Below are 18,293 nucleotides of genomic sequence, written 5' to 3'. Positions count from 1 at the left end.
TGTGTTTTGTGGCTGTTTGGTCTCTTCCGTTTTCGTCGGTGTATCGTTAAATGTATCGTAATTTTACATATTGTAAATTTAATTACAACACCAACCTCCGTGGTTTTGTCTGGTAGAACTAAGTATAATATTCTACCAAACCATTTATATTTTAATAAATACCTTATTGCTAAATCTCATTTAATCAAGTTATACTTTGAAAGCTACTTGTAAATAAGGGGTATGGCGTCCATTAGCTCAACATGTGGTTTCATATTCAAATAGAGTTATCCCCCGTAATCGCTATTAATGAGAAAATGAAATACCAAACATAAAATATTTAATTTGTGTTCTTTCCATTGATTAATTAAATAGTGACTGCCCTTATGCAGAGAAGTTGTAATGTTAAAAACACAGTTAATGCAATGAAGTGTAAAGGTGTACACTAGGCTACGTGCCCCCAGGCTGTGTTTTAGTCACGGGTTTCACACCTTTGTATATACACACGACACCAGAATACCGTTATTTCATCCAACAGAAAATTAATTGTAAAAACACAAAGCATTTGATTTATTCTCCACCCAAGACCAGTGATTCCCACGAACGCAGACATGAAGAATTCACAAAAATTCCGTCATATTACATTCTACCCGGTTTCGTTTTCTTTTTTACTATGCAATAATAGTTTCCAGGGTTCATACACAAACGTGGGAAAAAAATTCTTTTGATTGGGATTGTAAAGAAATACCTCGTACAGTACTGTGCATTTTATTACTCACGATGTCATTACAAAAATTATCAACGGGACAACTATCGAACAATAGTTCAAACGGATGAAAAAAACCCAACCCTCATGATAAACTGCTACAACAGTACAACGGATAAAAATAGTGGATTTTATATTTTACTGTTAAATTTTTTTAACTTTGAGTCTAAGAATAGCCGATCCCGGGGGATAGGCCGGGGCTCGCTCATCGGAGAAAAAAAATACCGGCCTATGCCCCGAAAAATACGGTATTTAAAAACTGCTTTTGTTTCAATTTATAAAAATACTTGCACAACTATTTTGGTCATACAACTTCTTAATTACATTATATTTTATGATTAATTACTAAATATGAACAAGCCAATGAATTTAACTCCATTTCGAAGAAGCAAGGGATGATGAATCCATTAACTGTTATAATCCTCTTCCCTGAACTCTTTTCAAATGCTTTTACAATATCTTATTGATAACTTTGATGGACAGCTTCATTATTTTTCTTTTCTAAACATATGAATTAACTTATTTCTTTCATTGAAATTCCTGAGCAGAATAAAATAATGAGACAAATGCATACCCCCCCCCCCCCCCCCCCCAGCTATAACCCTTCCCCTACATGCAGGTGACATGAAATATTATTAAAGATGACAAGATAATTTGTTTTCTAAAAATGCAGTTAGATTTTATTCTGTGCTCTGTGTCTGTAGGGAAGAAGATTTTTAAACATTCTATGTATTAACACTATATGGCCATATTGCCCCCCCCCCCCACCCCTACGACCTGAACCCCTGACCCAGGGGCCATAAATTTCATAATTTAGGTAGAGGAGTTTGTGGACATAATAACCATGCATTCAGTTTTTTGTGGAAGTAAAGAAAAATTTTTTCTAAGATTTAATACATTTTCACTATTTGGCCAAAGTGGCCCCGCCCTAGGGCCTACTTAAGCCCTGTCCCAGGGTTCATGAATTTCACAATTTAGGTAGAGGAGTCAGTTGACATCATAACCATGCACACAGTTTTATTCAAATATATATGGGAGAAGAGAAGAAGATTTTCTATGATTTAATACATTTTCACGATATGGCCAAAGTGGCCGAAGCCTAGAGCCTGAACCCCTGACCCAGGGGCCATGAATTTCACAGTTTAGGTAGAGGGTTTCATGGGGATCATAACCATGCATTCAGGTTTTTCCTCACATGTGTGAGAGTAGAGAAGAAGATTTTTGAAAATTTGGTGTTTTTTTGCATATTTGGCCCCACCCCTGGCACCCCAGGTGGTAGAGTCATGAATTTCGCAATTTAGATTCTTCTTACCATAGAGATGCTTCATACCAAAAATGGTAATAATTGGCCATGTAGTTTTTAAGAAAACGTTAAATATGTAAAATTGTTAATGCAAGACGCATGATGACGGACGAAGACCAATTGCATTAGGTCACCAGAGTGACTCAGGTGACCTAAAAACTAAACCTCATCCAGCATCAGAAACCTACGGCTTAGATTCAGCATTCAAGCCTGTCAGGTGCATCAGTATCATAGGACCCACCATTCATACAAGTTTGGTGAAGTTAGGACCAGTAATACCCATGATACAATCATCAGAGGGCACCTGGTCTAAAGACTTTAACCAGCTCAAAAAACCTTAATCTCCTCCAGCACCAAAACCTATGGCTCAGATTCAGCATTCAAGCCTGTCAGGTGCATCAGTATCATAAGATGTACCATCCATGCAAGTTTGGTGAAGTTAGAACCAGTAGTAACTTAGAAATGGCTATCAAAGGGCACCTGCTTCAACAACTTTAACCTGCTCCAAAAACCCTGCTCTAAATACTTTTACCTGCTCCAATAACCTTAACGTTCTTCAGCATCTGATATTTATGGCCCAGATTCAGCATCTAAGACTTTCAAGATCATAAGTAGGTCCAGATGCATCATCCATACATGTTTGATAAAGATAGGACAAGTAACAAGCATTCTGAGAGTATTGCATACTGTGAATTCCTTATTCTATGCGAGTACAGTCGGACCTGCTGTTAGCCACCTTTAATCAGCGGCCACTCGCCATGAGCAGCCATTTCAATTCCACCCATTTAGTTTTTCACTATAATTTAACTGATTTAAGCCGCCACCTGTCTAACGTGGCCAGTGTTTTTAGGTCCCGTGGTTTCAACATGCCTGTTTTCAATGGCCATTTTGTCTGTTTTGTCACATGACTTCTGACTCTGACATGTGACCCCCTATTGAAAGAAGCCAAACTTCGATAGCTGATAATGAGTTTATGACAAACAAGAGATGTTTGTGAAACACTTATGCCCCCCTCCCTTGGAAACATCCACAAAGAAAATGAACGTAAACTGCAAATAACTGGAATTTGTTCAAAAAAGTCCAAGGGGTATAACTCTGTCGAAAATTGCTCGATTGCACCCAAATTCGAACTTGAGGTATATATTATAATGGTAAACCTGAGGCGAGTTCAATAGAGCAAGCGATCGCCAGCGCTCGCCAAACTTCCCTATACCCGCAACACAAATTTTGGCGAGCGATCTTGAGCGCTCGCTCTGTTGAACACGTCTCTGTATACCAAATTTCATTCAAATATGTTCATCCTCTGCAAAAAAAATGAGTGGAAACTGCAAATAACTGGAATTTTTCTACGCCCAAGGGCCATAACTCTGTTGAAAATTGCTTGATCGTACCCAATATCGAACTTGACCTAGATATTATCATGATAATTAAACCTGTATACCAAATTTCCTTCCAATATGATCATCCTCTGCAAAGAAAATGAGCGGAAACTGCAAATAACTGGAATTTTTCTATGTCCAAGGACCATAACTCTGTCGAAAATAGCTTGATTGTACCCAGTATCGAACTTGACCTAGATATTGTCATGATAAACCTGTAAACCTGTATACCAAATTTCCTTCCAATATGATCATCCTCTGCAAAGAAAATGAGCGGAAACTGCAAATAACTGGAATTTTTCTACGTCCAAGGACCATAACTCTGTCGAAAATTGCTTGATTGTACCCAATATCGAACTTAACCTAGATATTATCTTGATAAACCTGTATACCAAATTTCATTCCAATATGTTCATCCTCTGTGAAGAAAATGAGCGGAAACTGCAAATAACTGGAATTTTTCTACGTCCATGGGCCATAACTCTGTTGAAAATTGCTCGATCGTACCCAATATCGAACTTGACCTAGATATTATCATGATAATTAAACCTGTATACCAAATTTCCTTCCAATATGATCATCCTCTGCAAAGAAAATGAGCGGAAACTGCAAATAACTGGAATTTTTCTACGTCCAAGGACCATAACTCTGTCGAAAATAGCTTGATTGTACCCAGTATCGAACTTGACCTAGATATTGTCATGATAAACCTGTAAACCAAATATCATTTCAATTTGTTCAACCTCTGCGAAGAAAATGAACGGAAACTGATGGACCGACCGCTTGACAGACAGCAGCAAAGCTTCGAAAGGGGGCATAATAATTGAGTGTGTAATTTAAAGTCTGCTGAATTTAATGAGATAATTGGTTAAAACACCTGTTTTGTGTTGTTTATATATCTACATGTACTTATATTCTTCATTACAAAGTTATGATATGGCCAGTCTTGCGCTTAACAGCTTAACATGTACAGCAATTTGCCGATAATACGCTCCTTTTTTCTAGAGAATTAAAGGAGTGCTTATTATACATCCCAATGGAACTTTGACACCTTTTTTTAAGAGGTAAAACATTATAAGCTATCGTAGTTTAGTACATACAGACTTTGTATGGAAACGCTACTTCTGTTTGTTTACCGCATAATATAATCAATTGAAAATTATTATTTGGGCGTATTTAGCAGAAAATGTTTTGCTCTTAATCCCTTGATAGATAAAATGAATTAAAATGGCCATTTAAAATTAAAATAAACTGTTAATTTAGCAATCCAAGCTGTGCATTCACCATCTACGTGAATGCTGCCATTACAAACTATCAATAAATCTGTGCAATAGAGCCAAAATGAATGTACTCAGTGTTTTTCCTTCATTAATTTGAAACCTGGAATAAGAGACCACCTGTCTTGAGCGGCCAGCTTGTCATTGTCCCACAAGTGGCATCTTAAAACAGGTGCAACTGTACTGTATTCGGCGACTCCACTGTTTTGTATCAAATTGCGAGAATATAAAATCCCGAGCACCAATCTTTCTTATTTCTTATAGTTCAAAATTTTCTGAACAATAAAAACGAAATTTTATAATCCCTTTGGTTTGCTCCTTGCAATTTTATGCGGATGTTAATTCCTGTGTTTACTTAGGAATCTACAGTAAGCAATACACCTTCCTTACCAATTTATATTATTTTATGAAAGCTCTGAAGGATACAACTATTTCAAAACTATTATAAACGAGATGTTATGCTTTAATAAGAGATAAAAGAACAGAGGAAATTCAAATTATACAGTTGATATCGAAATTAAATAAAGAGTGGGTAAAATAATACACTTTATTTTTTATCTCGTAATTTCGCCAGGTCTATGAAGCATTCGCTGGCAGAAATTTGTGGAAAAAAAATGCACTTTTATGCACAATATCATTTTTTACCGTCTTCTATACCCTGAATTAGACCAAACGGTTTAACAACCCAACCCAATTACGAACCCTATTGTAGTAATAAAAGAAAAATAAAACCTGCCGATATTTTACAACACAATACCTGACAGTACTAGTATTTTAAAGAACTTATTTGTTTGTTAGAAATGATAAAAGTAATGATACAAGTAACATACAATATCATTACTGACCACATACTGGCCATGCTATTCAGTACACACCGAACCCAACATAAAAAAATTGGAATGTAAAAAAAATAATTTTCTCAAAAATATGTCAACCAGATGCTACAAAAGTGTAAACTTAATTTGTTGTTTGACATTTTAAAGCTGTTCAACAAGTTTCATATTATTCCTCAAATGCATAAAGAAGAAAGTGTGGAAAACTCCAGTGAGTTTAAACTTGTTAAAAGAAGATTGAAAATGATGAATGAAGACCTGAATTGCAATAAGTCACCTGTCTGACCCAGGACAATTTTTTTTAATATTCAGTGTAACCACTGAATATACTGTCACTATTAACTGTGACAGAGCAATACCATTATTATCGCAAATCTTACTCGGGTGTATTCACTGCTACCGATACACTGATGCGTTGAGTGACGACACTGTCAAATTGGTTTGTATTACAGTTGCGATATGCAACAAAGAATCTGATTGGTGCATTTTTATAGACCCGCCCACGTATTGACAACATGGCACCCAGATGGAAGCACACATCAGAGGAAGAGAGAAAACGTATAATAAAGTTGTATTTGCAAGGTAAAAGTTATAGAGCAATTGAAAAAGAAACGGGACGATGTTTACGCACTTGTATAAATGTAGTGAAAGATTATGAACGAAATCACATTGTAAAAACACAGAGAAAAAGTTCTCAAGGAAAACCACACAGACTGTGCTCCAATTTATTGAATATCAGAAATGGAAGAAACCGTCCACATATTGCAAAGAAATTCGTCAGAAATTGCTGGATTCTCAGATATGTACCTTTGACAATGTGCCGTCGGTAAAGAGCATATAGCTTAAAGAGCTTAATTTTTCACACAAAAAGCTAACCGTCGTCCCAGCTGAAATTTTACGACCAGGCCACGAACAAAGTGTAGACACTTTTTTATCAACACTTTTAAACTATGATTTTACACAGATGCATTTTTTTGACGAGGCATCTATTGTAGCAACATCTGGAAATCGTTCGTACGGACATTCTCATACAAGTAAGCACGCCATTGAAGTTCATCAATATGCTAGCTCTGTTACATTAACTGTAAATGTGTGTTGTGATTTGTTTGGAATAAATCATTTCAACATATTAAATGGGGCCTCAAATGCATTAGAAATGATTGAATTCTTCAATGAAGCCTTAGCTGAAAAAAATGAAATTGGGAACCCTATGTTTAAACGTGGTGATGTTGTAATCATGGACAACTGCGGATTCCATCATCAAAGGCAAGGAGAGCGGTTATTGAGAGAACTGTTAGCCAATCATGGCGATGATTTAGTTTTTCAGCCCCCATACTGTCCAGAGTATAATGTCACAGAGTGTGTATTTGGCCTGATGAGACGACATTTGCAACGGAATAAAAAATTTGTGTCACAATTTACTGAACTTGCAATTGTAAATGCACTTGACCATTCAGTATTGAAACGTTACATGCCATCTTTTTTCAAAAGATGTGGTTTTACTTGATGTATCATGCAATTTTCATTTGCTATTAGAATGTCAAATTGCTCATTTTCTTTGTAGGTATGAAGATTTATAAAATTCACAAAGAATAAAATAAACAATGCTTTATGGTTTTGGTTTTTTTTGCTGATTAATTCTGAATAATTAAGGCATAGGATGTAAGGTTCAATCTCTGACAGAAAATCTCCAATCAGTTTTATTAAAAACTCTGTTCATTTGCTTTTTATTGTGACTGATGTGGATTTAGGTGCATTAACAAGTTTGTAATGTTTACTGCAATTCAAAAAGCCTAATGTGAGGTCCATGCAAAGTATGTAAAGTTGTATATTTTTCTGGAAGTCAAATATACATTTAGGACTTAAACACGCCCCTTTTCACCAGACATCTTTACCCAGCATTGAACTTTTGATCTCTCACCCCTAGGGCTGAACCATTTAAAAAAAATTGACTTCTATCAATATGAATGATCTAGAAATCGTTCCTAATGCTCAAGAAAATTGAATAAAATAATTGGATACAGTAGTATTGAAATAATCGGGTGAATGATCAGCCAAACTATCACATTATCTGCTCAAATAAAATGAAATTTCATCAAGATATCTTAATAGATTAAATAAATTGTTTATTCAATTTTTTGTATTTTATCTTGTTTGATTATGAGGTAGAAGTGTTTGGTGGAATACAACCTCGAATCCAATGATTGGGAAGTCGTGAAAATCAATTATCAATAAAAAAAAAATGACCTTATGGTTGGAATGACAGAGATTAACAAATTGACAGCATAATTTAATTATACATTCTCCGAAACCAGTGCATAAGTCTCTGATAATTCATTAAGATTTATAAAAGAAATAATAGAGTGATTTATATATATAGTCCAAATAAATAATGTTTGGAAAATAATCCAATCATAGGGCCATCATTCAAAAAATGCTTGTTTGAAATTGCCACCTGGGGGTTCAAAACTGAGGAGGGAGGGAATTTTTTTTTATTTTTCAAACTTGAAGTTTAACTAATTGGTAAATTGGTAAAAATAAAATCTCAAATTTAATTTTTTTCATTTTGTGCTAATAAAATTTTATCAGCATTTTTCCCTAGTCAGGTCATAGTTTATATTAGGCATAGGCAGTGATCAATGCTATAACACTTCTAAACAAGAGGCCCATGGGCCACATCGCTCACCTGAGGAACAATAGGTATGATAAAATCAGCTTAATGGAGTCATAATACAAACTATCTGGACAATGTACAATAATACATGTTGATCCTGTATAAATAAAATCCATTTTCCCCTGGATATTCTTATGTTTATAATCATTAGTCCCTTTTCTAACAGGACGATTTTATAGTCATATCATATGTTGAGTATTTCAGTTCTCAAAAAGATCCTTAACAATTGTTTATATATGGGATATAAACGTACATAAACTCTGAACCTTCTTGTGAGGCCAAAGAATTGTCCTGGGGCCAAAGTCTTAACAATTATAAAGAATCATCTGGCTGATTAGTTTCTGAGAAGAAGATTTTTAAAGATTTACCATATATATTCCTTTGTTAAACTTTGACCCCCCATTGTGGCCCCATCCTACCCCTGGGGATCATGATTTTCACAACTATCAATTTATACTAACTGAGGATGCTTCCACACAAGTTTCAGCTTTCCTGGCTGATTAGTTTCTGAAAGGAAGATTTTTAAAGATTTACTTTATATATTCCTATGTTAAAATTCGACACCCCATTGTGGCTCCACCCTACCCCCGGGGGTCATGATTTTCACAACTTTGAATCTACACTACCTGAGGATGCTTTCACACAAGTTTCAGCTTTCCTGGCTGATTAGTTTCTGAGAAGATTTTTAAAGATTTACTCTATATATTCCTATGTAAAACTTCGACCACCCATTGTGGCCCCACCCTACCCCCGGGGATCATGATTTTCACAACTTTGAATCTACACTACCTGAGGATGCTTTCACACAAGTTTCAGCTTTCCTGGCTGATTAGTTTCTGAAGGGAAGATTTTTAAAGATTTACTCTATATATTCCTATGTAAAACTTCGATCCCCCATTGTGGCCCCACCCTACCCCCGGGGATCATGATTTTCACAAATTAGAATCTACACTTCCTGAGGATGCTTTCACACAAGTTTCAGCTTTCCTGGCTGATTAGTTTCTGAGAAGAAGATTTTTAAAGATTTACTCTATATATTCCTATGTAAAACTTCGACACCCCATTGTGGCCCCACCCTACCCCCGGGGGTCATGATTTTCACAACTTTGTATGTACACTACCTGAGGATGCTTTCACACAAGTTTCAGTTTTCCTTGCTGATTAGTTTCTGAGAAGAAGACTTTTAAAGATTTACTCTATATATTCCTATGTTAAACTTTGACCCCCCATTGTGGCCCCACCCTACCCCCAGGGGGTCATGATTTTCACAAATTAGAATCTACACTACCTGAGGATGCTTCCACACAAGTTTCAGCTTTCCTGGTCTTATGGTTCATGAGAAGAAGATTTTCAAAGATTTACTCTGTATATTCCTATGTAAAACTTCGACCCCCATTGTGGCCCCACCCTACCCTCGGGGGTCATGATTTTCACAAATTAGAATCTACACTACCTGAGGATGCTTTCACACAAGTTTCAGCTTTCCTGGTCTTATGGTTCATGAGAAGAAGATTTTTAAAGATTTACTCTATATATTCCTATGTTAAATTTCGACCCCCCATTGTGGCCCCACCCTACCCTCGGGGGTCATGATTTTCACAAATTAGAATCTACTCTACCTGAGGATGCTTCCACACAAGTTTCAGCTTTCCTGGTCTTATGGTTCATGAGAAGAAGATTTTCAAAGATTTACTCTGTATATTCCTATATAAAACTTCGACCCCCCATTGTGGCCCCACCCTACCCCCGGGGGTCATGATTTTCACAAATTAGAATCTACACTACCTGATGATGCTTCCACACAAGTTTCAGCTTTCCTGGTCTTATGGTTCATGAGAACAAGATTTTTGAAAAATTCTCGAAAATTTTCATAAATTCCTAATTATCTCCCTTTGCAAAAGGGCGTGATCCTTAATTTTCACAAATTTAAATCCCCTTAGGCTAAGGATGCTTTGTGCCAAGTTTGGTTGAAATTGGCCCAGTGGTTCTTGAGAAGATGTTGAAAATGTGAAAAGTTTACAGACAGACGGACAGACGGACAGACGGACAGACAGACAGACAGACGGACGACAGACAAAATGTGATCAGAATAGCTCACTTTAGCTTTCAGCTCGGTGAGCTAAAAATTCATTGCACTGCAGGTCTCTTTCAAAATTAAGGTGGAATAACACATCATCACAAAATTGATGATAATTGTAATGGCATTTCTTTTATAGTTAAAAGGATTTTAAGGACAAACATGTAACTTACTTCATAGCCGGGTTGATAAAGTGTCAAGGCTTGTAATCCATACATCCCAAGTTCGAATCACGCAGGGGTTTTTGTTGTTTACTAACTGAATTGAATTTTTTACATTCTCAATTTTTATCTCCAAAACGCAAATTTTCGCTTATTTGCCACGTACAGTTTATTTATCATGTCATCTTTCTTATTCAGATAATTTACTGTTAATTTGAGTGACTTTTACCAGGTATGTTATTCCACCTTAAGGCTCAAGACAGACATTGAGATTTTACACTTGTCCCTTAAAGTTAAACTTTGCAAGCAGTATAAAAACTAGCAAGCCTTCAACATGTGATGAATTAAGGCTAGATATTTAATAAAACTTGTTGTTTTAAATTTTATTATCTATAACAGTTAACTTGTTGTAAATTTCACACATGGAAAATTACAGTTGATCAAATTTATTTCTGAAATGAAATCTTGTGTAACTAGTGTACAACATTTCATCAGAATTGGTCTTTTCTGATTGACAACTAAATATTTTCAAAATACATCAAAAACTACCATGAGTATTACCGAAATATCTTTGTGTTGTTTCCTCTCAACCCAAAATATTCATTATCATCATACAAGTAAATTAAAATAACATCAAACAAACAAAAATGTTCCATCTTCTCAATTTACTAGTCCTTGGGCAATGGTGGGTTTTTGGGGGGTGAATCCAAAGGCAGAGGTGGATATGCAGCACATGCAGGAGCTGTTGAAGATGTCATGGGATTTGCTGGATACATAGGATAGCCATTTCCATACACATCATACATGGAATTCCACTGATTTGGGTACATGACATACTGATAAGGAGAAGTAGGCGATGTTATGGGGAAATATGGGTTGTACTGTGCCATTTGAAATGGAGAATTCTGTAGTAATGGTTGTTGTGCAGGTGACACTGTGGACACTGATGGGCTACTACAACCTGTGGAATCTGGTTTGATTTCAGTGGTTTGTTTCGACACATTATCTGATGTAACAAATGGGTCAACTGTGCTGGTACCCTGGATTTTCCCTTACTTATGAGGTTATTGATATGGTCAAGAGACTGATCTTCAGGAATTTGACTGTTGGTTGCAATCTTGATATATCGCAAGTCTCGTTGCAAATTTTGGGCACCATCTTTCCCTTCATATTTCATATAAAATAAGGACTTAAAAATAGGGCGCATAGCTGTTGTAAAGTTTATATTATTATGTTTTTTGAAACATTTTTATGCTGTTGAGCTCATCATTTATATCTTTATAAGTCTTATTTCGATATCATGGATTTCTTTTGTTACCTAAAATGAAATAGTCACAGTTAGTGATGACACCAATATATTCAATTTTACAGTTATAATCATCAATGCCATGCTATATAAATACACAGCATGATTATGAATATTTGAAGTTTTGGTAAATTGACATATAAACTGGTAAAAAAAGCATATTTTACATGGAACTATATAACTGTTTATTATGAAATTTTAATGTTCGTTTTAATAAACAAGCAGAAATTTTTTTTTATGTGGGGAGGTTTATAAAAACTGATATGTATAATAAATTTTATCATGAATATCACAATTTAAGCAACATTTTTGTTAGTGTGGTGTGTTAATGCGTTATTAAACCTGCCTCTGTCACTGACTGCTTGTGGTCTGGGTGTTTGCGTGGTATCCCTCACTCTTCATGAATGGACAGGACTTGTTACCCCGGTTCATGATCGATCGATGACCTTTTCGGTGACAATTGTCACACGAGGACTTGATGATGGGGTTTCCCAGAATACTAATGGCAGTTGGTTTTTGTTTTAGATCATTAAGTTCGTCTTTTTTGTGTACTAACATGACAGAAAGTGTACCTCTTTCTTCATTTAGACGCCCAACTTCTTGTTCTAAAAAATTGTCTGGTGCTCGAGAAGCGGCTGCAGCTGGCGAACGTCTTTCATGTCTTTCGACGACAGTCGTAGGGGTAGCATTAGAGATGGAGGCACCAAGATCCCCGAACTTCAATCTTTTGGGCGTTTTTGGTAGCAATAATTCGTCAAGACATTTTTGTTTCAACTTTTCTTTCGTACCAGGGGTTTGCAGAATGACTATGCCGTCAATCAACATGCGTTTGTAAACAGGAGGTATGTTCATGCTCTCAACCTCATGTGGTCATAAATACTTTAACGTGCTATCACTTTTTACAGCAAGTTTGATGAACTCTTCCTTATAACACACAAGATCTTCATCAATATCTCGAAGAAACCTCTCAAGCCCTTCCATCTTGACCGGAATGATCTAAATCCGTGCACTAAGTGGGCTGGTACTAAACAGCCAATGAAAACGCTTGTTTGAAAAACTGTAGCTCGCGATCTCAATGGTGTCGTCACTCAACGCATCAGTGTAACGGTTGCAGTGAATACACCCGAGTAAGATTTGCGATACCTTCTCTTTTAATAATACATTGATTAAAAATAAGTATACTTACATCTGTATTTTCTTTCAATAACTCCTTTGGGATCTTGAAGTTTAAAACTAAATGCCGAAATTTCCGTAAATGAAAGAGAGACTAAAAAAAAAATCAATCATATTAATCAGTTTTTTCATGCATCAGAAGAAATTCATTTGAGCAAGAACTAATTCAGGAGTACATTAATTTGACTAACAACTTAAGGCATTGCACACTTAGAATAAGAGCTTTTACAATCATTAAATAATTTTCAATATTTTGTTAAAATAACTTCTGTAAAGTATACATAGTACAGTTGCAGCTGTTTTAAGAGGCCACTGGTGGGAAAATGACAAACTTGCCACTTAAAGCTGACATGAATTCATAAATATGCATTATTTCCCTTTTATCTCCGACTACAGCCATATTAGTTGTCGATTTCTATTGTTCTGCTCATCGCTACACACCCTAGGCCAAGAGCACTATTCATGCTTCACCGCATTCAGGAATTTCATAAACCCGAACAAGTTACCTCGGACGACAAGACATGTAGAAACACATTTTGAAGAATCAAAGGCCTGAAGGGCCATAATGGCTTACGGGTTTGATATGACTATATTTACATGGATCGAGTACGATTCCCTCTATTTCTAACGGAAACTTTAGTTTATTTATATCTCTATAGAAAGTAACTAGCTACATGTAATTGATAGATCTATAAAAACTAACAGGACCAATATCAACATGCCCCATATGTTGATTGGTCGAACCTTAGTGACCGAAACAGACATGATTGAAATCTAGACGCCTCTTTTATCAATTGTTTGAAACCACCATTGCTTTTAGGAAAATCATAGACTGCATAAAATAATAATGATGATGTCAGACTCAAACTCCAATATGAGACAATTTGTTTCTTTCTTTTATCCAACGACTGAAGTATATTAACTGTAAATTCATTCAACTATATAGGACACAAAAACACTTAAAACCAACATGCTCTCAAATATCAGTGTACCTTGTAATCCTACGCACTATGAACTTGCGCGAGAGTTGGTGCACGGTGCGACGTAACAGCGCCACAGCCAGCGCGAAATCACTGCGCGTAAAAATAATATAACCAAATGATGAAATGTACTGCATGTTATGTAATATAATTAATGAATTCTCATGAAATCTACACCAACAAGTATTATTCCATTTTATTTGTATTTCATAAATGTATATTTATTCATATTTTTCTGGGTTTTTTTTCTACTTTTTGAAGAGGCTGACCTTCACAAGCTTTTATAAGAAATGTACAAGTGTAGATTCACAAGGCAGTTCTAACACCTTCTGTTTTATTTTTTTCCCTTTGTACTGAGATAAACTCTTTGGAAGGGGGGGGGGGCAAGAAACAGCAGAACTATGCAATTACAGCAAACTTGTTTTGACACCAAATTTAATTAAAATTAATTACTGCTCTATAACTTTTCAGTCAGTCTCTCTTCACATGACATGTGTACACAGTCATTTTCAGAGGCATACTATACGATGTCTCTATGTTATAGTAATGTGACATCGCTTCCGTATATGACTTGCAATCAAGCTTAACTGCATATTGTTTTCTTATTTGAGTACATTTGGTCTCAAGTTTCCAATATTTTTACGACAAATAAACAGTTCAATCATAAGTCCATCGAGGGAACATTGTGCTATTTTTAGATCTTGGAAAATCCCCAACATTCGATAATGGCGGAGGTGTCGAAGAAGGCACATTATATTAAAACAAGTTGTAATTGCCCCTCTATTTATGCATTTATTACCGATTTATAATCCCAGTTTCAATATATCTCAATCATAAGTTCAGTTCTTTAACCGTTAAACACTTCCCCCCTTGCTGAGATCGATGTCGATCGAAGTTAGTGACGCTCTCTGCGGGTGCAAACGTTTTTATGAAGATTGAACGAAATAACGACAACTTTACATTTACTTATCACTGTTAGGATCTGAAATAATTGGGAAAAGATTTTTTGCTTATAATACATGTAAGTATGCATAGCGGAAAGCATGGCGGCACTGTGTAATGCATGGCGGGGGCCTATACATCTATGCAAAAACGGCCTAGGGAAAACACTGCTTAATATTCCTTCGCGTTAGATTTCGAGTTTGTTTAAATAAAGTCAATTCATATTGGTTACAATAATATATAAGTGATAATAACATATGGAAAATATAATCTTGCTTAAAGATATTTATCATGAACAACAAACAGTTAACTTTGCAACAATCGAATAGAACTATTTTTTGTCGCGCATGTTCAGATAACTGAACTCTTTGCCGTAAAGATTATCCGGCAACTAGATGGCCGTAAGCCATAAAAATATGACAACCACTGCACTGGCAAGATATATCCAATAAACGATGAAACAAGACAGACAAGAAATCCAGGCGCAGACACTTAAAAAATTCCCGATAATTGTGGACCGTTTTCCTGTGTATGTTATAACATCGAACATGTGCAAACCTCACTCTGTGGCAGATCAAGCAATGTCAATGATCGCATGGATTATAGAAACGGAGCGTTTTTGTAGGAACAGATGGAAACAATGTTAGGTTGTTACTTTATTGGATTTACTATCATTTAGCTACTGTGTTGGATGTTGTGCCACTGGGGTTTTCAAAAATATGCAGACGTTTTGCACTCTGTATGAACGACACAGGCGTGTGATGTGCATACGAAGTAAGGCAGCAATGTATATGCAAAATAATATGGATACCTTGGAAATCCTTTCACAGAATAATTATATTTTGTATTTCATTGATTGTTGTTACCTTTATTCTTTATTGCAAACATTTTACTACAAAGTGTAGTTCATGCATTTAGAAGTCCGTCCAACCTGAATGCCTTGATTGGAAAGCAACCGACCGTAACTTTCTCAACCAGTATATATACCGCAGTGGCAGCTAGTAGAGGAGCAATCGAAACTAATATGGCGACCAAAGGCTTTTATGAATTCATGTCAGCTTTAAGACAGGTGGCCTCTCATTCAGGTTTCAAATCAATGAAGAAAAACCTCTACGCATATTCTCTTTTAAACATAATTTCAACACATTTAACAAATTAAGAAGTAAAATGTCACATGAAATTCTTTTAATGTTACACAAATTACTGGTAATAAAGTTTTATTTTTTGTGTTATGGAGATAATTTACAAGTTATTATCACACACAATCATGACACAATCACCATTATTCATAAGTGAGGACTAGGGCTGTTATAGGTCACTGAAATAACCGAGAACTGCGGAACATAATTTTTGGTTCGGTTTTGGTTCTGATTTTGCAGATATCGTTTTGGTTCCGATTTTTGTAACAGAATCTGTATTCTATGAAAAATAATGTCGAAATTGAAAGGTTCATTAGTGTGGACCTTTTATTGTAATAAACATTGACTTGTATACAAGTGGCTATGAATACCGATGATTGTTCACTTTTCCTAAATAAATATATGTGATTTACCAGTGCTTAAAGGAGAAATACTAATTCAATTAACAAAGATGGCGGCTTCGATTTGGACATTGAACATGTTTATAGAAATGTTTAGGGTAAGAATTTCCTGGATTTATTAGAAGTGAGATCTGCAGAGGAAAGCTAGAATTCAAATCGATGCAAAATAATGTGAGAAAATCTGTTGGTTACAGAAAACAGAACACACGGTATGCATTACCTGCAACTCAATCATACATGAACATATCATCAAACTTTACTAGTTTCGAATCATATAGATATACTTATCTTGTTACTATATTAGATTCATCAAATCTCCTGTTACTATTTATAAATAGAGGCATCAAAATATATCTTAAAACGAAAGACAGGAGGAAAAATCGCCCACAGGTAAATTTATTTATAAACTAGATGCTGTCATTAGACAGTAATACCTGCACCAAGTGTTTGCCCCTAAATAACACTGTTTTGTACCAGTTTAATTAAAAATGAAGGTCATATGCAAGCTCCGGTAATACATTTAAAAATTATAATTTTCATAACTGAAGGATGAGATCCCTTCCCATATCATAATACACATGAGCAGCACTTTATGTGCAATTTGGGGTTGAACTGTTTGCAGTGAATTTTCAGTTAATCAATAATCTTAACATTTCATGTCATAGAAAGTATAATGGTCTATATAATTATTACAAACAAAATTAAAAATTAAATTATGCCCCCTCCCCGTGGCAGTTGCCGGTTTTAGATTTGCTTCTGTGTGCCTACATGTACATGCACAGATTTAGAAAGGGGTGGGAGTGAGGGGTCCAGACCCCCCTCTCCCCATGAAAATTCATTTATATCAATTGTAAAATTACCAAATATACCGTATTTTCCCGACGATAAAAAAGTATTTTTTTCTCTGAAGCAGAGCACTCGACTTATAGTCTTGATCGACTTGTCTAAGGCTTGAGGTCAGAAAATTGTGAAAAATAGTATTAAAAATCTTGGTTTTAATCCTCTTGAGCTGGCTGTGTTATTGAAAATTACATTGTTGAATTCAATGTTCATCATTAATTATCATTTTAACTCATCTGTTAACTCTAGAATACATATTAATAACAGTTATTAAACAATGGTGCATTGTCATTAATAATAATTGGTAGCAATATCGGGGGGATCGTGGCATCATACACTGATAATGTTACTGCAGTTTTATACGCCATTTTGAAGTGATAAGATCGACGTGTCGTCTGAATCAACGTATCGTAGGATTTTGTTAAACTTTTGGCTAAAAATGAGCAATTCGACTAGTCGTCTGCATCGACAATTCGTCGGGAAAATACAGTTCTTGTTGGATCCCAATGCTCTTACAGACATGTAAACGCTCTAACCCAATGCACTTCAATGTTAGGTAACATTATTTGGGGGGTAAATATTTAATTAATATCTAATATACTTTATTGTTTTTCTCAATAGGAAGTATACATTGCAATATGCAGCAAGCTTGGGGTAATGCTAAATGGTAATGCATTGCAATGCATTACATATTTTCCAAGTGCTCTTCCTGAAATTATCAAATATCATAAAAACCATTGAGATCCCCACCTTAATCCAAAGATATTAATCCTCCTTAGGTCATGGCACATCAGATCATTATGGCATGTAAGTCATGACCCTAAGGGGTCATCCTGACCCCTTTAGAACCCGAAATTGTCAATTATCTTTAAATTATTGATGTTTGATGATCCTATCTCTATTTAATCTTTATTATTAAGTCTCCCGAATGAAATTTGGAGACTTATTGTTTTTGTACGGTTCTTAATACATGTACAGGTGACGCTCGATGGCTCGAACTTCGTTCTCTCGAAGTTCTTAATCTCTCGAAGTGAAATCACAGTCCCGATTTTTTTCTCTATAT

At 35.5% G+C, this 18,293-nt stretch overlaps 1 protein-coding gene across 3 annotated transcripts in view; it reads right to left on the bottom strand.

The window, feature by feature from the left end:
- The window catches only part of LOC105319293 (ubiquitin carboxyl-terminal hydrolase 25), a 196,348-nt gene that overhangs the window by 143,991 nt on the left and 34,064 nt on the right, over positions 1-18,293 (bottom strand). For 2 of the 3 annotated variants that reach the window (XM_034446363.2, XM_034446362.2), the window contains one exon: positions 12,942-13,022. The exons of the other annotated variant lie outside the window; for it this stretch is intronic. In XM_034446363.2, coding sequence (XP_034302254.2) covers positions 12,942-13,022 — 81 coding nt within the window. The remainder of the gene's footprint in view (positions 1-12,941; positions 13,023-18,293) is intronic. 3 annotated transcript variants of the gene reach the window in all.

The sequence above is a fragment of the Magallana gigas genome, chromosome 2 (genome assembly GCF_963853765.1).
Source record: "Magallana gigas chromosome 2, xbMagGiga1.1, whole genome shotgun sequence".
Lineage (NCBI taxonomy): Eukaryota > Metazoa > Mollusca > Bivalvia > Ostreida > Ostreidae > Magallana > Magallana gigas.
The sequence above is the reverse complement of the archived record's forward strand: the minus strand, read 5'-3'. Positions and strand labels throughout refer to the sequence as shown.